The following is a 19,083-nucleotide window of genomic DNA, read 5'->3' as shown; positions in this document are numbered from 1 at the left end:
CCAACCTTAATGATTCTGTGATTCTCTTCTGTGATCTCTTATGTGCATCTATAATCCCAGGTAAATCTGGGATATTCTCTAATTATAATATGAATTGCTGGCACATTCTTAAGTTAGTAGAAGTTTGTCAGTAGAGCCAGTATTTCATCTCTGTGTTGGTACTGTGGATGAGTTTTTGATTCCCCCCCCCCCCCACCCCCCCACCTTTATAGAACCAATTGAAAACAGTGTGTGTGTTTGTGACAGCTAGGGGGGTGTAAAATGATTGCTCAGTTCTTTTGTTCTCATCGTTTTGAACACGGAGTCTTTTAGCTGTTGTAAGTAAACCCAATGCAGGTTGTTTGGCTGGGAGTGTGTGTATCTGTTTTGATAAGCTGACTTTGATTAGCAGAAATATATGCTCTGCTACCATGCATTGAGAAGGAAGGTGCTGTAATGAAAAGGATAGAATACACCACAACTCTGGGTATTTCTTTGTATGCTATGATTTAATGTACTTGAAGCTAAGCCTTACTAGAAGAGCTAGTTTATCTGATGGCGTTCGATAGCTGCCGTATTAGAACAGCTCTTTGGTAAGTAGTGTATTTTTTTTCCTCTACAGGCCAAGTCAAACCAGGCTTTGTCACCTTACTTGGAGCCTCAATAATTCAGTATGTTTTTCTGGTGCTTATTTACACAGGAACTGTACAACAGCAGTACCAGCTGTGTATCACTTGCATTGAGGCAGACCCATATAAGAACTGTTTGTGACTTAGTAAGGTTGATTAATTTTCTTTTTCTTTCCCCCGCCGTCCCCGCCGTTCCTAGCAGATATATGGAGCGATCATTCATTTCAGACAGACCCGGACTTACCACCTGGATGGAAAAAAATCAATGACATTGCTGGGATCTACTATTGGCACATACCAACAGGAACAACTCAATGGCAGCGTCCAGTGTCCATCCCAACAGATCTCCAGGGCTCACGAAAAGGATCCCTTGGTTCCATTACTCCATCTCCTACTCCAGAAACTGAGGTAACATACTGCGTCTTCTTGGCTGCATACTGTAAAGAAAATTGAAATAACTTTTTGAACTTGCAGGTTTAACTGTTAGCTAAACTGATCGTTAGAATATGGGGCCAGATAATATCCCAACGCGTAGCTATTTACTGATAATACATCATAAGTATCTATTTTCTATGTGCGTTTTCTGATGGCTGTGCCTCATGAAACATCCTAAACTTTGAATGTGTAGGATGAAATCAGACATATCTCAGATCAATTAGAGAGCCAGTGCCTGATCAATGTGAAACTACTGCAGTTCTGTAGCATGCGCTGAAGCATTGCTGCACTATATAGATGCAGGATACATACAATTTTTGCACACTATTCAGGTCTTTTGGCTGGAACTTTGTTTGCATCTCTTCTTTTTGGTTCACTTGGTGAGAGTATCACACAAAGATGTATCAGTCTTCATTTGAGACACTAGTTCCTTTACAGGGTAGTTTCTATTGAATAAACATGAAGTATTCTCAAGTGTAAGTCTCTTAACATCATGCCAGTGCAAACTATCTGCACAAGTGGATCACTGTGTTGCAGTCAGTCTTTAACTAGAAACAGAAAGAAATGCATTCTCTCTTCCACATGTACTGAAAGAGCAATATGTGAAACCGCCTTTTAAAATAATCCTTTCAGGCACAATCCAGGGGGTTGGTTGGTGTCATATAAGAAGAAAAATAAAAGAAACTATCAGAAAGAAGAGTATGCTTCAAAATATGCAGTCACTTTGTTTTAGTATGCTCGGAAGACTTCTATGGAATTAAATACTAATATAAAATAAAATTGTTTTGAAATTAATTCTTTTTCATACTAACTTTTCAGAAGAAGGTCCAGAATTTTATGAAATCAAGGGAAGTCTTTGTACTAGCTTTCAGTTTTGGATCAGGAAATCTGTAGGTTTTATTTATTTTTTCTTTAAAATGTATTTAGATATGACATTTGTTTTGTTCTTGATTTTGTTGATATATGCACCAAAATAACTTAAATGAAAGTTAAGAGGAGTTAAGGAAATTCAAGTATGTATTACCATCTTGACCTGAAACTTTTATCCTGTATAGGCTTAAACATGTACATTCTTGTTCATTATTTTAGAAAAATTGTTCACACATGTTCTTAAATGCTACTCATAAGGTTTGCAAACTTGACCACAGCATTTCAGTTATGGTTTACATCAGTCAAGCTCCCATGGAATGTACTGTGCACCAAGCATGCTGGAAATTATTTCTGAGGGGGATTCATGGAGAAAGAACAGTAATTGTTGTCATTCAGGTAGAAAACAAGAAAAAAATCCAGAAATACTGAATGTTAAGTGCTGTACATACTTCCAAGTATAAATTCCTGTAATGTACACTTACTTTACCATTAAGTGTTTTTCTTGCTCTAAAATATGGAGAACAGGATTTTAATTGGTAAGTTATAGATACCTTTCACAAAAACCCAGAAATCAGTACATTTGGTAAATTGCAGGGAAAATGTGTATATTAATTTCAAATATTTTTCTACCTCTGTTTAAAATGTCTTTAAAATGAAAATTTCACAGCTGCTGGTAATGTGGCAGATGCACTTTTAATCTTTCACAATTTTGTTTGTTTTAAATGAGGAGTAGTTTGTGATTATAAATAATGATCATTAATTCTCAGCAGCATCATGGAGAATACAAAATGTATGAATTAGAAAAACATAGATTTTAATACAACGTACATGTCTTAAATAAGACATTTGAGGAGTCATTCTGAAATGCCCTGTATGTGAGTATGTAGAAGGCTAATCTAGGTTTTGATATGGCAGTTCTAATTTAGCAAGGAATTTGATCCAGCTAAGACTTCTGCATATACAGTTCTGTGGCAGCATCAAGACCATATACTGTAGTGTAAAAGATGATACAGAAAATAAGCAAGTTTCCAAAATTTCTATTAGTATGATATTATGTGGTTATTTTAATTGTAGATATAGACAAACATATTTGTCTCTTGAAGGTTTCTGCATTCATTGATAAGCATCTTGTATTCCATTATTGAAACAATACTGATTTTTTTTTTACTTGGTGGTTATTAAGATAGCATTGCAATCCAGTACCAGCAGACTTACAGTAATGGAGTTCAAAATGAGAGTGTGAATTGGGCTCAGGATTCTGTGCACTGAAAGGGCATAGCTGGAGTTACAGTGGGAGCTGTTAGGAAAAGTCTTGCATTTCCTGAAACCGCAGATGTCGAGCTTTATTGAGAGGGAACTGGAGGAAGAATCTTTTGGGGTTTAGCTGGTTCTGAGCACAACCCTCGGTACAGAGCAGTAAGAGGGAAATAAGCCACGGTGTGGGGTTAAGAGATAGGGATAGGTAATGAAATAATTTTTAATCTAGATTTAACAGTGTTGGCTATCATGAATCTTTGGTTTTTCATCTCTCCACAATCAATACTTGCCAGCATCTAATCATCTCCAGGTCACTTGCAGGTGATACTGGTTTCAGCCCCTGTTCACTGCACTGCAGCCTACCCCAAGTGTTCCCCCTTTTCCTCCCCAGGACGGATTAGCCTGGACATCTGTGACATGGTCAATCTGACACTTGACAAAAGATGTGGAATTCAATCTAGAACAGGTGCTCCCAAAAGCCTTCATCCAGGTGCTACCATTGGCAGCAGCAGTTGTGGTGGACAGCTTCCAGCTCTAAGTTGGACCACGTGTGAGCTGTGTACTGCTGGTTCCCTCATTGCTGTTTGGAACCCTGTGCTCCAAGATAATCCCAAATTCATTCCCAAATGCTGGAAGTTGTATCGCTTTCTCCTGAAAAGGTTGGGGGATATATATGTTTTAGGCAGATGAAAGAGTATAATCTAGGATTGAAGATAGCCATGGGTAGTGTTTCATATATGTCCCAATAGGCTTCCATGAGTCCATAAAAAATACTTTAATCTTTATCACATTTCTCTGTGAAATATCATGTGCTAGTCTTGAGATGAGTTTAGCTGGACTCTTTCAGCTTTTGAGTTTGTCAAATAAACATTTAGAAACACCTTTTTTTTTTCCCCCAGAGTAATGCCTTTTTACCCTTTGTCTTGTTTCTGCTTTTTTTTTTTTCTTAATTATTTTGTATCCCTGTCTCTGAAATGATGTGATATACAGAAGCTTTGCTTCATTTGGTAGAATGTGGCTCACAGCTGAGGGCAGTCAACAAGAGATCAAGTCAGCTATTTTTGTGTTGTAGCTTACTCTTGATATTTAGCATAAAGAAAAGCAGTTACTTACTATTGTTGAACAGAGAATCAGAAAAAAATGGGTAGGGAAGAATGATGCTGTAGTGCATACAAATGGCAAAAAGGCTTATAAAAAGGAAAAAATGCAAAAATGTCTTTTGCACAGGCTGCAAGGCAATTTTTCTTACACAAGATAGTAAGTACATTTCAATCCAAAGCAATTATGGTTTAAGCATTATGCAAAAATCCTGCAGATTTAACAAAAATGCTACTAAGTGCTAAATATGAATAACCTGGAACGTTCCTTCCCCCCCCTCAAAAGCATAAAAATGGTATTTTGGTTTTGCACAGCTAAGTAAATTTGACTTAGTTTTAGATGGCTCTTTTCTCCTGTGTGTTGCCAAATGAATTGCGTTGTGAATCCTCATTTTTTGTAACATCCTCTTCCAAACTTGAGAGATGTTGCTGCCTTTTTCCCATTTCCTGTGCAGAGAAAAAGCCATAGAGTTTAATTTTCATTAAGAGCTTCTTTGAGATCGTGGCAGAATTTGGTGATGGCAGTTGTGTCATCTTACAGTCTGACTCATCCCAGGCCAGGATCGTCTCTAGAAGTTCTTCTGTAGGTAACATAACCACTAGCAGCTAATAATTAAAGAGGAGAGGCTTAGGAAAAGCTAACAACTCCATTAATTCAAAGCCATGTTAGGGAAGAGTTACTCCTGGGAGTTGTTTCTCGCAAATAATTCCTCTAGTGAGGATATAGTAAGAATGCTTCTAAGGTGAGAGGTCCACCCTGCAAATTAGTGCATTGGGCCTTATTAATAGATACCACTTCATCTTGGGGCTGAGCTGGGCAACCTGGGAGAGCTCATCTTAAAAGGAGACACTAACTACAGAAATACTTGATTTGGTGAAGCTACAAAGAGGTCGCCCTGGGTTTCTCAGCAACCAGGTCTGTCCCACCTGGCTCTTGTTCAGGACTGTGGCATTTCTGTCCTCGTGAGGAAGAGGAGAGGGGCAAATCCAACATCAGCTGCTCCTCCCAGGCTTTACAGAGAAAAATGAACCTCAGGTTGCTCTAGTGCTAAATGCGCTGCTACTTGCTTGATTGTACCAGTGAATAGCTCTGAAATTTTTAAGAAACCTGAGTGGAAAATGAGAGGGTGAGTGATTTGTTTGGGGTTTTTTGGTTTTATTCTAGTTTAAAAAAAAAAAACCCCAAAAAAACATGCTTTAAATGTCTGTAAATGACATTTAAATGCCTGTAAATGTAAAAAGCTGTAATGTCTTTAAAAAAGACATTACAAAACTACTTTTTCAGCAAGAAATCTCTCTGCACTCCTTACTAATCCTCCTTCCCTTCACTGTCCTTTTCTTGTGCTTTCCCTCTAGAAATATTTGATTTTTACCTTCTATATATCTTATCTTTGTATATATCATTGTATTTCAGTATTTCTAGTTCCAGTAGTGTTAGGGCCTTTTAAGAAAAGTGCCAATCAAATGGAAATCCTAGTTTTCCCTTAATGGTTGTTTGTCAAAAGCTGTAGCAGCTGTGGCCAACATTCATATTCAGATTCATTTTGCTTGCTTTTAAGATCATAAAGAGTTACTTCATTGTCTGTTCCTAATTTATATTAACTTTCCTTGTTTCAATCATTTGTTTTGGTAAGTAACTGTTAGAGGCATGTCTTCCCTCCTCTTTCCTCCAAATGCCATGGTATAGTGAATAATTAGTTGAAGTTTGAGGTGATCTGTTCCCTAACCCATCCTGTAAATATCAATGCTAACAACAGTGTCTTGTGTTTTTTTCTTTTTCTTTTTTTTTATCAATGTGCTTCTTCCTGTGTGAATAATTATGTGTCTAGAAACAGCCATGGAGTGATTTTGCTGTACTGAATGGGGGAAAGATTAATAGTGACATTTGGAAGGCAAGTATATTGTCAGATTTTAGAACCTTTAATACTATTACCCTTTTTGTTTTTTGCATGGCAGTGGCTGTTTTTTTCCCCCCCTTTTTATTTTTTCATGAATGTCATTCATAACCTAGGCCAAAGTGAATGGGGGTACTGCTAGGGATGTCTAGCTCACAAACATGCTGCCTTTTCTGTCTTTCCACTTGGAATGGATTCAGTCTAAACTAGCAGGGCAACAGCCATGATGTAACGAATAAGATGCCTGCACTGAATGAAACGCAGCTTGAGAATATATGCATGCCTCTTTTCAACTTCAGCCAGAAATACTGTCGCTTCTTTGCAGGGAGAATTTAATTTCTCTTTGAAATAAGACATAACATGGTGGTGTACTTAATACTATATTAACAGCACTTAATGCTATACTAATAGCACTGCCTTTGTCTCTAGGATCTGCATGCAGCCACTGTGAACCCAGATCCAAGTCTGAAAGAGTTTGAAGGAGCAACATTACGCTATGCCTCTTTGAAGCTCAGGTACAGTGACTTCAGAAGTCTCTGTGGAATGACCAGCTCCATTTGTGTTGTGCTGTAATTTTTATATGATTTTAAGATTGATTTTTGTCTTGTTTTTTTCTTTTTTCTTTTTCCTGTAACAGAAATGGTCCACAGTCTGATGATGATGATTCTTGTAGCATCAACAGTGATCCAGAAGCCAAGGTCTGTAAGAAGTCCACAATGGGATAACAATTTAAAAATTGCAATTGTAAACACAACTGGCAAGGTGCAGAATGTCTCCTTGGTTTTGAAATTAACTATACTCCCTGCCTTGGCACAATGTAGATTGACCATGCAAGACTAATTCCATCAAAGGAATTTGCAGATCTAAAGTTTCATTCACTTTGGTCAGGAAAGTGTGACATTTTAAAATCACATAAGCCAAAAAATAGAATGTTACAGTTCACCATTCTGCTGTACAATTGTAATAAGTGACCCTTTGCACAACTAAGTGAGTTTTCTGTCCTGTGTGAGAGAGGACTCTCTTGTTTGTCATGGCTGGATAGCTTCCTGGGGCATTTGGTGACAGAATTTGCTCTTTATTCTTGAGTTTGTCCTCTTTTTAAGTATTCTTCCTTGTCTATGTGGCTGCTTTAACTAGCAGCTAGTAACACTAAGAACTTTGTATTTTAGAACAAAGAAGTTCTAGAATTTTAGAACCTCTAGAAGAAGTTTAGAACCTAGTTTGAGGACAAAATTTATAGAGAAAAATGAGAGCATTATGTGAAGAAGCACCATAATTAAATCAGAACCTTTACTGTTGTAATCTAAGGCTTTTGAGGAGAAAGAAGCAGCAGAAGGTTTTGAATTCTTGTATACGTATCTCCAGATTTTTCTTGATGATTTTTCCTTGTGCTTGCATTCATTTTTAAGGATGTATGTGAATCTCTATAATTGAAAATCCAAGTATTTTAAACAAGTGTTTTGTCTCTGCCATACACCTGCAGTGACTGACAGGATCAGAAGCTACTTACATACAGGAAGACAGTATATAACAGAGTTAATAATTATAATAGCATTAATGATATATTTTAGGAGAGAAAACAGACTGATCAGGGTACTTCTTTGTCATCTTGATTATTTAGCTTGTGATGTTTAAATCAGATGTGAATAAATGTGTTTTGCTTGGCAGGCTGGCAGTTAAAAAGCAAGGGTTTCAGCTGCGCTCATTACAATGACAACCACTAAATTCTGAGCACAGTAAATAGTTGGAGGAGTGATGAGCATTAGGTACCAGTCCTCAGAACCAGAAAGTTGTTCCTTTCAAGATAAGCGTTTTGGTTTGAAAGGATTATAGGGAAGCAGTATTTTGATAGATCTGACTCTCTTACCAGGCGATTTGGTCTGGGTAGAATTAGGAGCCCTTCCTGCATGGAGAATTGTGTTTGTATTTGTGTGGGTGAATGACTCGTGTCGTCATCTCCCTTCCCTCTCTGGCTTGCTCTTTAAACTTCAAAATGTATGGAACTGATACCCATCCAGTGTCTGTGAAATGGGTCAATGCCAAAAGTTTGTCCTCTTTTGTCTATCACAGCTGGTTTTGTTTCTCCTGTTTAGGCAAAACCATGCTGATGACACTTAAACGGGTAACAAAAATTGGGCGCTGAAACATTCACAGAGGTGACTGAGAGGAGCCAGGCAAGAAATAGAGGAGAAACTATACATGTTTGGGTTTTTGTTGGGGTTTTGTTGTTGTTGTTGTTTAAATCAGTTGAATCAAAGCCCCTTCCCTGCCATATATCACTGCCTGATGGGGATGTTGTGCAGGGGCAGTAGTGGCTGTGTGCGTGGTCCTGCAGGTGAAGCTCAGCAGTGCTGATGTTGCTTTGCAGTGGGAGAGGCTGTGGGCAGAGCTGTTAAGTGCATCTGCCTCTGCCCCGAGGACAGGACGAGCAGCTGCTGCATGGCCGTACCTGCAGTGGTCTGGAAACATCAGGGGAAAATCTTCACCTGTGGAAAATACTCTTTAATTCTCACATGAATGGGAAGGGGTTGTGGTAGGTGGATTCCTTGCTAGCCCATTTTACCCAAAATATTGAGAGACTGAAGGAAGTCTGATAGGTTTTGAAATTGATGATGTGAGACTTGGCAAATGAGATTTTTTAGCCCCTTAGGCTCTTCTCTGCCACATGATGTGGCACATTAACTATATTTGATCGAAGCTTGCTTTTGCATGGCAGCAAGCACAAACACTTTTTCTTCATTTCAGCACGAGAGAAGGAAGCTTTTTTTTAAAACTCGTTAAACTCTCTATTGGAAGAATTCGTTAAAATGAACCCTGTTAGAGGTATTTGAGAAATTTTAAACCTATTCATTACATTGGCTAGTACATTTGAAAAAAAATTAAATTAAAAAGTTACGTTTCCTCAATGGCACGGAGTTAATGTGGTCTTTCAGCGAAGGGAACCATGCCACCTTGTGGAGAACTGAAGTAGTTGTCTTCCCCCAGGGTCTGTCAACTTCTGCTAAGATTGTAGTGCTGCAGAAATGTCAGTTTTGGGAAAAGTGTGTCATATAATTCATGCAATTCTTGTAATAAAAGTGATTTATGCAGCAACATAGTTAGGCATTCAAAATTGTCAGTAAGCAACAAATGTTTCTTTATATACAACATGTGCTTAAAGATGCAGTTCAGAGCTTCATATCCTTGGCATCTTGATGCAAGTTCTCTGCACAAGGCCATAAAAGAGAATGGGAAGCAGGAGAAAGGGGAGAATGATTACATCCAGCTTCTTGATTTCAGTAATTTATTTTGGTAGGAAGAGATGGCTCATTGTGCTTGACTAAGGTCCTAATTCTGCATGTGAAACATGCACAACTGGAAATCAGTTTTGAATTGGTACTTCCCAGGAGACAGATCATGACCTTCCTGGTTAATTTATAGAGCAACCTGTGCCTTCCTAATTGAATTTCAAGGCAGATAAAAAGATGCTTTTACCAATCCTGGACTATAAATTCCTCTGGGCTGTCTCTTTTTTACATTGTTGTAAAATATGATGGCCGTGTGTAAAATATAGAAAGATGCTAAATTTTTTCCTTGTGGTCATGCAAAGAAACTGAATCTGCTGGGAAACCTGTCTTTGCCCCTAGGAATGGGATGAAAAATGGACAGTGACCCAATCTTTCCAAAATGTTTTCAGAATTGGCCTGTTTGGCCTGACATTTGGGCTCATCTTTATTCTCTACTTTTAAATGGGGTTTTCTGCTAAGGCTTAACTTAGTCTTTCTGTGTTTTGTTTTGTTTTGTTTTTTTAAATTCCCTGTCCACATTAGACTGTTCAGCAGAGCTTCACTTAAAGCCCTTGCCATTTTATAGTAGTTTCAGTTATATATCGATGTCTAAGAATGGGAAGAATGTATTTATACCTGCGGAAGTACTAGGCAGTTGCTCCAGAAGTCTGTTTACTAGTTTAGAAACTAGTAAATGCTCAGTGTCTCAAAAGAAAGGAAGAGGAGATTATTTCTAAGCAGGGTGGAGGTAGGAGATGCTGGTACCAGGTATTTAAATTCAATTACTTAACTGTAGGTGAATGAAAACACAGCTGGAGACATGGGAAGTGAGTTGGTGATCAACTCCTACGGATTACCTGGGCATTAGGGATTAACCAGTTACGCTTTTTGAGGTGATGTGAGGGATGTTTCTGACAAGCTGTCTTGTCAGACCACCTGTGGCTGCCATGAAAGTGGCCTGTAAATAGCACCTTCGAAGTAATTTTACAAAATACTATGTGCCCCGCAAAGAGCTAATATCCACCTATCTTCTGCTTTTCTTGCTATGGAGGTGGGTATGTGTGTTTTGGAGATTTCCTACATTTCCTTGTTTCTGGTCTTCTCCAGAAGGAAATATCCTGGCTAGACACAGGACCATTAGTAAATAATCAGCATGTCTCCTTGGTAGTGGAGATGAGTCTAATTTCTGATGAAAGTGAAGACTTAACCAGAGAGGAGGAGTGTTTGCCATGTCTAGTAATTCCAAGAAAGGATCATCTTTTCACACTGAAGTCCATAATTCTTTCTCACAGTCAGAGTAGCTTCTAAAATTGTTGGTGCAAACAAGGAGTATTCAACATTTTCCAGCAGTTTCACAGTCCACCTCATGCTGCATATAATCTTCTCATGAGCATATGAAACACTACAAAAAGCCTCAGTTCAATTCATTTCAATGAATGATCTCAATTTGATTAATTAAATTTGAATTTATTCCATCTTAAGCCTCCTTACAAAAAATATTAAATGTAAAAGAAAAATGAGGCATCTTCAACAGTTTTTCTCCCAAAATGGTACTTCTGCTTGTTTTTGGAATAGGAATTTGTTTCTTTCAAAAACAGTCCTTGGTTTTTATTCCCTAGGAAACAGGACTTGTTACAGGGTAGAGGACTGGAAGAAATCTTGAACCCATTCCCTTACCCTTATAGGGAACCACTTTTTTTTTTTTTTACTTTGACTAGTCTTACAGACAAACTGATTGAAGTATTACCTTCCTTTGGTCAAAAACCTTTTAACCTAAACTTTTTGAGGCCATTTTTTATCCTCTTATTCTATGTTTAGACATTTTCTACTGCGTTTATAGCAGGCAATTATGTCTCTTCTTCATCTTAATTTTATTAATGTAAACAAGCCAAGTGCTTTTCATTATTCATAATGAGGCTAGGAGGGTTGCCGTCTTCTTCTGAGTCCCTGTTTCCCTGACTTTTGTAGCAGCTCTGTGTTTTCTGTCTTGAATTTATAACCATGGGCCATCAGATTTGTTACTTGGGGTGGAGTTTTTCCAGGGTCCTGTAGGGTAGCTTTAAAATGTCCATACTCCGTCCATCCCATCCCACCAGTCCCACACCCAATCAAATCAGAATCAAAGAATACCTTCTGGGCCTGTGAAGTTCCAGTACTGCTTGTGACTTTGTTGCAGGATTTGCAATCTTTTGACCAGGAATTGTTGCTGGGGTAATAAGAACATAAATAGCAATTGCATCACAGGAGGGTAAACGATGCAGATGGGAGCTGTGTGAGTCACGCTTTTCCCTTGAAGCAGTTACTACCTCGAGTGCCGTGGGTGGCCAGGTTGCACGGGCAGTTTCGGTGCCTGCCAGTGACGGCTTTCCCCGTGGCGAGGTAACTTCCCTGGCTGCCGGCTGGTGAGGCAGCATGCCCTGCCTCCAAAATCACAGCCCTGGGGCACTGAATGTGCTGCTGTGGCCCTCAAGTAATGAGAAACTATTTCCAAAGTGAAACAGTGCTGTTAAAATTTGTAGCTACTCTACCAGGAAGTGCCAGCCATATCTGAGAAAACATTTTTTTATATATATATAATTTTTTTTTTTTAGTAGTGGCTGTTTGAGAAGAATTTTCTACTGCTTCACCAGGTCGAAGTACCAGTGTCATCTTCAGTACTGGTTCTCATGGAGATGCATAGTGTGGTTTTTCTTGGCTGGGGTCTGAATACTGCATCTCGCTGTATACAACCACTTGGCTGTTGTGCAGAACACAAGAAAAACCTAGCTGCTGGTCTTAAGGGTTGGGTTTTTTTTTTCCTTGGAAGAACCTGCACTTCCTAATGGTTTAATATTTCTTATTTTTAAGTGTTTTTAATGACAATTTATTCACTGCTCTGTGGTGCGATACAGTAAACTTTCTGGGCCAGCAGTATTTTGTGTATGATTGATGAAGGAGCCCTCAGGAGTGGACAGAAGCCAGGGGAAGAAGCAGTCTTCATCATATTCGTGTCCCACAGGCAAAAAGCTCCTGTGCTGTTCTGCAGACCGATGCATTTGGTACACAGGGAGCTCCCGGTTTAGCTCAGCCTCTGCTGACATTGCTGGCAGACCTCCCCACCAGCTCGCCAGCATCTTTGCTAATACACTGCAGAGGTAATCACAGCTTGCAGCCCTTCCTACTCCCCACTGGAGACTGACCATTTCACCTCTAAAACAATATATGGCCTCTGACAGATCGAGCTTTAGAATGGCCTGTTGATTGTGAACTGTCTCTTGAATGTCTGTTCATCATTTTCCTGCTACAAAATGAACTGATCAGATGATATTTTTGTATTTCTCTTCAATTGTTTACATTAACGTGCCAGTTTAGGGTACCTCAGGGAAATAGCCTGCTCTAGTCTGCAATGTCACAAAGTTTACCATTGCATTGCATTGATTTTCAATGAAAAAAGTGCAGAGTGTGTATTTATATGTATGTATATATATATTAACATACATAAATACATATATTTTTATGTTGTATGTTATATATACACAGTTTGAAAACAGCATGGTACAACCTTGGTGGGTTATTTGTCTATTGTGGACTTGCTGAAGGCTACATTTATGGAGGAAGTTAATTTAAAAATCAATTAAAATGGAACATTGTGTTGAATGACAGAGAAATATTTAGATAGCTCTAGCCAGCATGTATTTTTATTTTTCTATTAGTTCTAGCTCTAAATTTCACTTTAAAAAAAAACAGAGGTTTTCCTGACTAAAATTTCCTGCTTTTCACCAAAAAGAAAAGGGAGTGGGAGGTAATATTTATCTCCTTAAAAGATTTTAAAAGATGAGATATGCGGTACATCGTAATGCCATGTTGTCCCTACGCAGGTATGTGTTAATCCATATGCTTGGAGATGATCACTCTGCAGTGCTGCAGGGAGGCAACGTTGGCAGTAAGTGGGTTCTCAAATGTGGGAGGCCCACCAGGGCTCAAGATTTCTGGACTCAGGATTCATGTTCATTTGAGTCCTCTTCAAAGAGTAGGAATCAATCAAAAGTTATTTAATTCATTGATTTTGGATCCTGTCATAAACATAATTTCTGCATAAAAAAAATTACTCTTAACAATGTTGCTTCTAAAGAAACATGAAATTCTGACTCTAGTGAAGATGGAAGGTTTTTCTCCATTGATTCAGTAAGGTTGAGAGTTCACCTAAAGGTCTTTTTCTTCTTTTTTTTTTTTTTTTAAAGTTGGATGTCATGCATATTACCTTTGAAATTGTGCACCAAAATACTGAATAAAGTGCTGCTGACTGCATTAGAACCATTTACATCTATCAGCCTGCAGAAGAGCCCTCATGAGAAAAATACAACATTTCAAGTTAAAGATAACAGATTCAGAGCATTAGTTTTTAAGAAATGAATGCACATATTCTTTCATGACCTGTAAACTCCTGCAGGGCTTGTCTTACTGGCAAAGCATATGTGTATTTGATGGAGTCATTTTTGTGTGTTGCAGAATATTGAAACCTGTTTCAGTTATCCTAAGAGTTCAGTTATTCTGCAAGATAGACCCTAATTTGACCATCATTACAACAATCATCCTGTGTTAGTTTCTGGTGAAAAATATGGCTGCCTTTTCTTCACTGAGAAAACATGGGTTTTTATTTCACTGTATTAAAATGAAACCCAAAACACCCTTAATAGCTCAAAGCAAATATAAGCCCATGCTTTCAGGATGTGAAGTCAAGATATCTGCAAAGCATCTAAAATCAAAAGCTATTCTTTACCGAGAAGACTGGAGAAAAGAATAAGGTGATGTTAATTTTTTCTTCAGAACTACATATAGCAAAAGGGTATTAGTAGAGAACACTAGAGTCCATTCCATTTTTGCTCAACTGACTAGATTTTTTACTTGATTCAGAAATACAGTAGTGAATAAGAAATTGGGATTCAAAAAATCTTCAACCAGAACAATGGTTCTGCAATATTTTCTTTCCTTGATAGAGCAGATTTGACCCCTGGTTGTGAGCCAACAGGAACCACTGAAACAGAAGTATTAAACTCAAAACAAGAGAGGGACTTTTGTCATCCTACATGTTGAAGCCTGAATGCATGGAAAAAATGAGACCGTAGTGTCTTGGAGAATAAGGGACTGTGAAAGCAGAAAGTTCAATATTGACCTGCTCTAGAGAAGTAATTTAATATAAAGGCTATTTTACAGTATTTGTAAAGCCCTTGTATTTTATTCTGCAGAGGTTTAGTTTACAATCATCTGCTTGAAATAGAAATAATTAGTGTATTTCTGAATTCTGTTGTGACCTGAACACCTGTGTGCTTATTTTTGCATAGCATACACATTTTCAGCAATTCAAATAATACAACATGAACTGCAACAGAAAGCTGGAAGTGTTGAAAAATCTTATTAGTATGTTTTTTATTTAATATTTTGAATTTTTTATAATTCAGAATTTTGATGTGGCAACTGTCAGTATTTCTCTGAGAAAATGGATGCATCGCAGTCTATTCACATCAATTAAATGATAGTGTTTGCTTGTTCATTAATTGCAGAAGCTCTCTTTATTCTTTTGTTACTCAGTTTAGCTTTGATCATCTCCAATGTTTTCATCTGGAATCAATGCAAGCTTTCTTCATGTATAGCAGGCAAATATACTGGTACATATTTCTTTCTTGATCTTCCAAAGCATAAAATAATGATAGTTTGTTTTATTTTAAACTATTAAGTCAAACGTAGTGGAATTTCCAAGGTTGTGTCGACTGCATAAGAAGTAGTTAATTATGTGACCTACATGCTGTCTCAGGCACAAGCCTGCTCAGTGGTCTGTGATAAAAGGCCTTATTAAATACTGTAATGATTTACGTATATCTGCAGACAGATGTAACCTTTAAAAAGGGAAAACATAAAGAGGAACAAAGGAAAATCCAAGTCCTTTAGTAGAAGGAGAAATCCTTCTCCTCAGAAGTAGAGAAGAAATTAGTAGCACAGATTTAAGTCATCAAGGCAAACACACTCTAATGTAGATGTTCGTAGTGGCAACCAACAGCTATTCTGAAAAACAATCAGTCCATGTGTTTGTAATGTTCATTAGTTTGTTGTTCTCAAACTGATGTTCTCATCCCATTTTTCTCTGTAATGGATCTTTCTACGCATGAAAGTTTCATCTAGTCCATCCAGTTTTCAATACTGTTCTGCTATCAGTCTTGTGCAATGGATCTCTTGTTCTCTCTTTAGTAGCAGGTTGTATCTGCTTTGCTTTTCTTGCCTTTTTTTTTTTTTTAAGATACATGCTTAGCACTATGAGGGGCAAGAGCTAGTGTGGCATTTGCTTACATGCAGAGGTTCGTCATGGCTCTGCACTCCTGTCAAAGCTCCTTCCAGAGTTCCTCTTGGAAAAGCTGCTGCAGAGCAGAACCCTACCCAATGGTGAAGGTTTTGAAATGCCAAAGAGCAGAAGTTTGCACCACAGTTCATTCGTTCCTTCAGACCTAAAACTCCCCCAGCTTTAGGCAATGTTTTAGATCAGAACTGCACTACAAGGGAGGTTTACAGCCTTTTACAGAGTTTGGATTACAGCATTTATGAGTTTTGTTTCTTGGCTACAGATCATTAACCCTGCAACATTAATTGGATTTGCAGCCTTGCAAACATAGGTTCCCCAGAACTGTAAAACTGACCATTTTTTTTTGTTTTTTTGTATTTTCATTTCTGTCCACCTGTCTTTTCATGGGGCAGCATGTGATAACGTAGCCTTTTTTTCCCTTGGGCCTTTTTGCCCTGTGTATTTTCTTTGCACAATGTCATGTGTAGCCTAGCAGGGAATGTGAAGTTTCCAGTTGAGATGAAAATACAAGATTGTTGGAAAAGTGTGGTTTAAATGACACTTTCATTCAGCTATCTCAGACACACGGTGTTCATGGTAGTATCTTTGATTCCTTCCCCCTCCTAAACAGCAATGATCCAAATACAGAATACAACTCCTAAACCTGTCTTTTGTCCTGCTACATTTACTAGCTTTCTTTGGTTTTCTTCAAGCATGACTTTCTTTGCCAGCTGTCGGAAAGAGTCTGGGGACAGTAGGTTCAAGCAGGTAGGAAAATCATGTTTCACTAATCTTTATTCAGATATGTTTTTCTAAATGGTCCTTTTTAGAGTTTTGATTTTAAGGTAGAGCAGAGGGTTTAACCAGGCACAAAAAATATAAGATTTTATTTTGTAAGTTAATGCTAATAATGTATAACATGATACAAGTGTTACTTGTTCACTCTCCAAGGGAGAAGAGAAATGCAGTAGACTACTATAAGATAAAAGTTTGGCATCTGGATTATGAAATTATGATTTTACAATATTTATGATTTGACAATATTTATGATTTGCCAGTAATTATCTGTGAGCCTTGAACAGAGGTACTTAAACCAACTGACATCACCAGGAATGTCTTTTACTGAGCTCATAGGCTCTTAGTCAAGGAGGGCTGCACTCCAGTTTCCAGCTTGGCTTGCTTTGCCTCTAGATATTAGTTCCAGGAGAAAAGAGAGTGCATTAGCAAAGCTGTTTCAGGTTAAAGGAAGCACTTTGTCTCTTGTCTAGTAAGTACCGTTAGTGGGAGGTGGGAAACCATGATGCTGGGTTAGTGTGGTAGAGAACTAAGCAATTCTGCTGTTGTGGTTAGCTCAGCTAGCCCTGGTTTAAGAATTAGGTCATACCTGATTGGAGACACTAGGTGGTTTGTTTCTGCTGGGTTTTGTGTTCTTTTGTTTCAAAACAAAAGGTTTTGTTTGACATCTGAGTCAAATAATTGAAGGGGAGGAAAAACCCACCAGTAATTAAAACATGAAGTGGATCTTTTACAAGAGATCTACAATTGCTGACAATACGCAGAGGGGGACATGGACATGTGTGCACACACTTCCACTGCCTGCCCCCCTCTCCCCAACATAGGGGTCTGTGTATATATACTTTTATTATACTGTTGATAAATGAACTGTAGTATGTATCACATGTTACTCTGAGTCTTCGTGTTTTCTAGTGCTGAAATCTGCATGAAGGTCTGCCATCACTTCTAAGTCATGCCAGCACATGTATTCAGAGCCAACCAAGAAACAGAAGATTTTCATTTTTAAGTGTATTTTGAGCAAAATAATGTTTCCTGAATGTGTATACTTGGGGACATAGGCATTGCATTGCTTTGGGGGTGGAGTGTTGAGTCTTTCTGGCTTTTATTGAGAAGTTTTTTAATTTGTAGCGAGTCTTTGGGAAATTGGTTTGTTCTGAAGGATTTTATTTGTGTTATGGTAAGGGCTTCTTGTAAAACACACAAACAAAAACTTGCCAGGTGCCAGAAGCCAACTGGGTTTCTCACAGGTATGTGGCTTAGAAGGGAGGGAAGAGAAGCAGGGAAGGAAGCCAAGTCCTTCACATGGAGGGGTATACATGGGATGGACAACAAGAGTGTCCCATTCAGCTCACTCTTGACTGTCGTGACGGTGGGCTAGGAAGGGAAAAAACCACAGTGGATGCCACCGCTGGAGGACTTAAAACATAGAATAAAAATTACCAGGAAAAAAACCTCAAAACAGTCCACCATTTTTACTACTAAGAAATGTATCTGCTGTCAACTTGAACTGGTTGTCTTCCATCAGTTTTTTGCCTTCTTAAGATACACTCTGTTCAGTGCAAGAACTCTGGTTGGAAAGCAGCTAACAAATTGCAGACATTGTTGAGATATGAAGAATAATCAGAGAATCACAGAATCATTAAGGTTGGAAAGGACCTTTGAGATCATCAAGTCCAACCATCAACCCAACACCACCATGCCCCCTAAACCATGTCCCGAAGCACCACATCCACACATTTTTTGAATGTTTCCAGTGATGGTGACTCCACCACCTCCCTGGGCAGCCTGTTCCAATGCTTGACCACTCTCTCGGTGAAGAAATTTTTCCTAATGTCCAATCTAAAACTGCCCTGGCGCAACTTGAGGCCATTTCCTCTCGTCCTATCGCTGGTTACTTGGGAGAAGAGACCAACACCCACCTCACCACAACCCCCTTTCAGGGAATTGTAGAGAGCGATAAGGTCTTCCCTCGGCCTCCTCTTCTCCAGACTGAACAAGCCCAGCTCCCTCAGCCGCTCCTCATAAGACTTGTTCTCCAGACCCTTCACCAGCTTCATTGCCCATATATATATATATGTATGTATGTATGTTTCATTTTTCACCTCTCCTAAGCTAATTTTGAAAATGTTTTCTCTGCTAGTACTCTGTTGTTTGATGTAATATTGCAATACTTGCAAAACCCTTTCTTCTGGCTTATTAACAATCCATATTTTAAAAACTTGCGAAGATAAATATTTAATACCCCAATGGGCATCGCAGCACTTTTAGCAAGATTCATAAGCATCTGATGTGCCAAAAATAATTCTGCAATCTTGAGATTACATGACCTTAATAACTGCTAAAAAATTGATATTTTAATATCTTGTGTAGCCCTGAAGTGAAGAGCACCCCTGAGTGGTGACCCCTCCTTTGTTTCCTCTTTCACCTTCTCCTTCATCTCCCTTTAAAAGCCGAAAGCCAGCGCTTTTGTGGGTTTCCAGCAGAGCTGGGTCAGGAAGCAACAGCATAGGAGAATTTGCATACTGGTTTCCTTGTTTGCAAAGCATGAAA

At 38.5% G+C, this 19,083-nt stretch overlaps 1 protein-coding gene across 1 annotated transcript in view; it reads left to right on the top strand.

Annotated features, from left to right (window-relative positions):
• Positions 1-807: 807 nt before the first annotated feature.
• The window catches only part of APBB2 (amyloid beta (A4) precursor protein-binding, family B, member 2), a gene marked incomplete at its 5' end in the record, with an annotated part of 68,161 nt that continues 49,885 nt past the window's right edge, over positions 808-19,083 (top strand). The window contains 4 exons of the mRNA XM_010290687.1: positions 808-1,016; positions 6,097-6,159; positions 6,592-6,677; positions 6,800-6,860. Of these exons, the coding sequence (XP_010288989.1) occupies positions 808-1,016; positions 6,097-6,159; positions 6,592-6,677; positions 6,800-6,860 (419 nt within the window). The remainder of the gene's footprint in view (positions 1,017-6,096; positions 6,160-6,591; positions 6,678-6,799; positions 6,861-19,083) is intronic.

This window comes from Phaethon lepturus, unplaced genomic scaffold, assembly GCF_000687285.1.
Source record: "Phaethon lepturus isolate BGI_N335 unplaced genomic scaffold, ASM68728v1 scaffold2527, whole genome shotgun sequence".
NCBI lineage: Eukaryota > Metazoa > Chordata > Aves > Phaethontiformes > Phaethontidae > Phaethon > Phaethon lepturus.
This window is presented reverse-complemented; position numbering and strand designations above follow the sequence as displayed.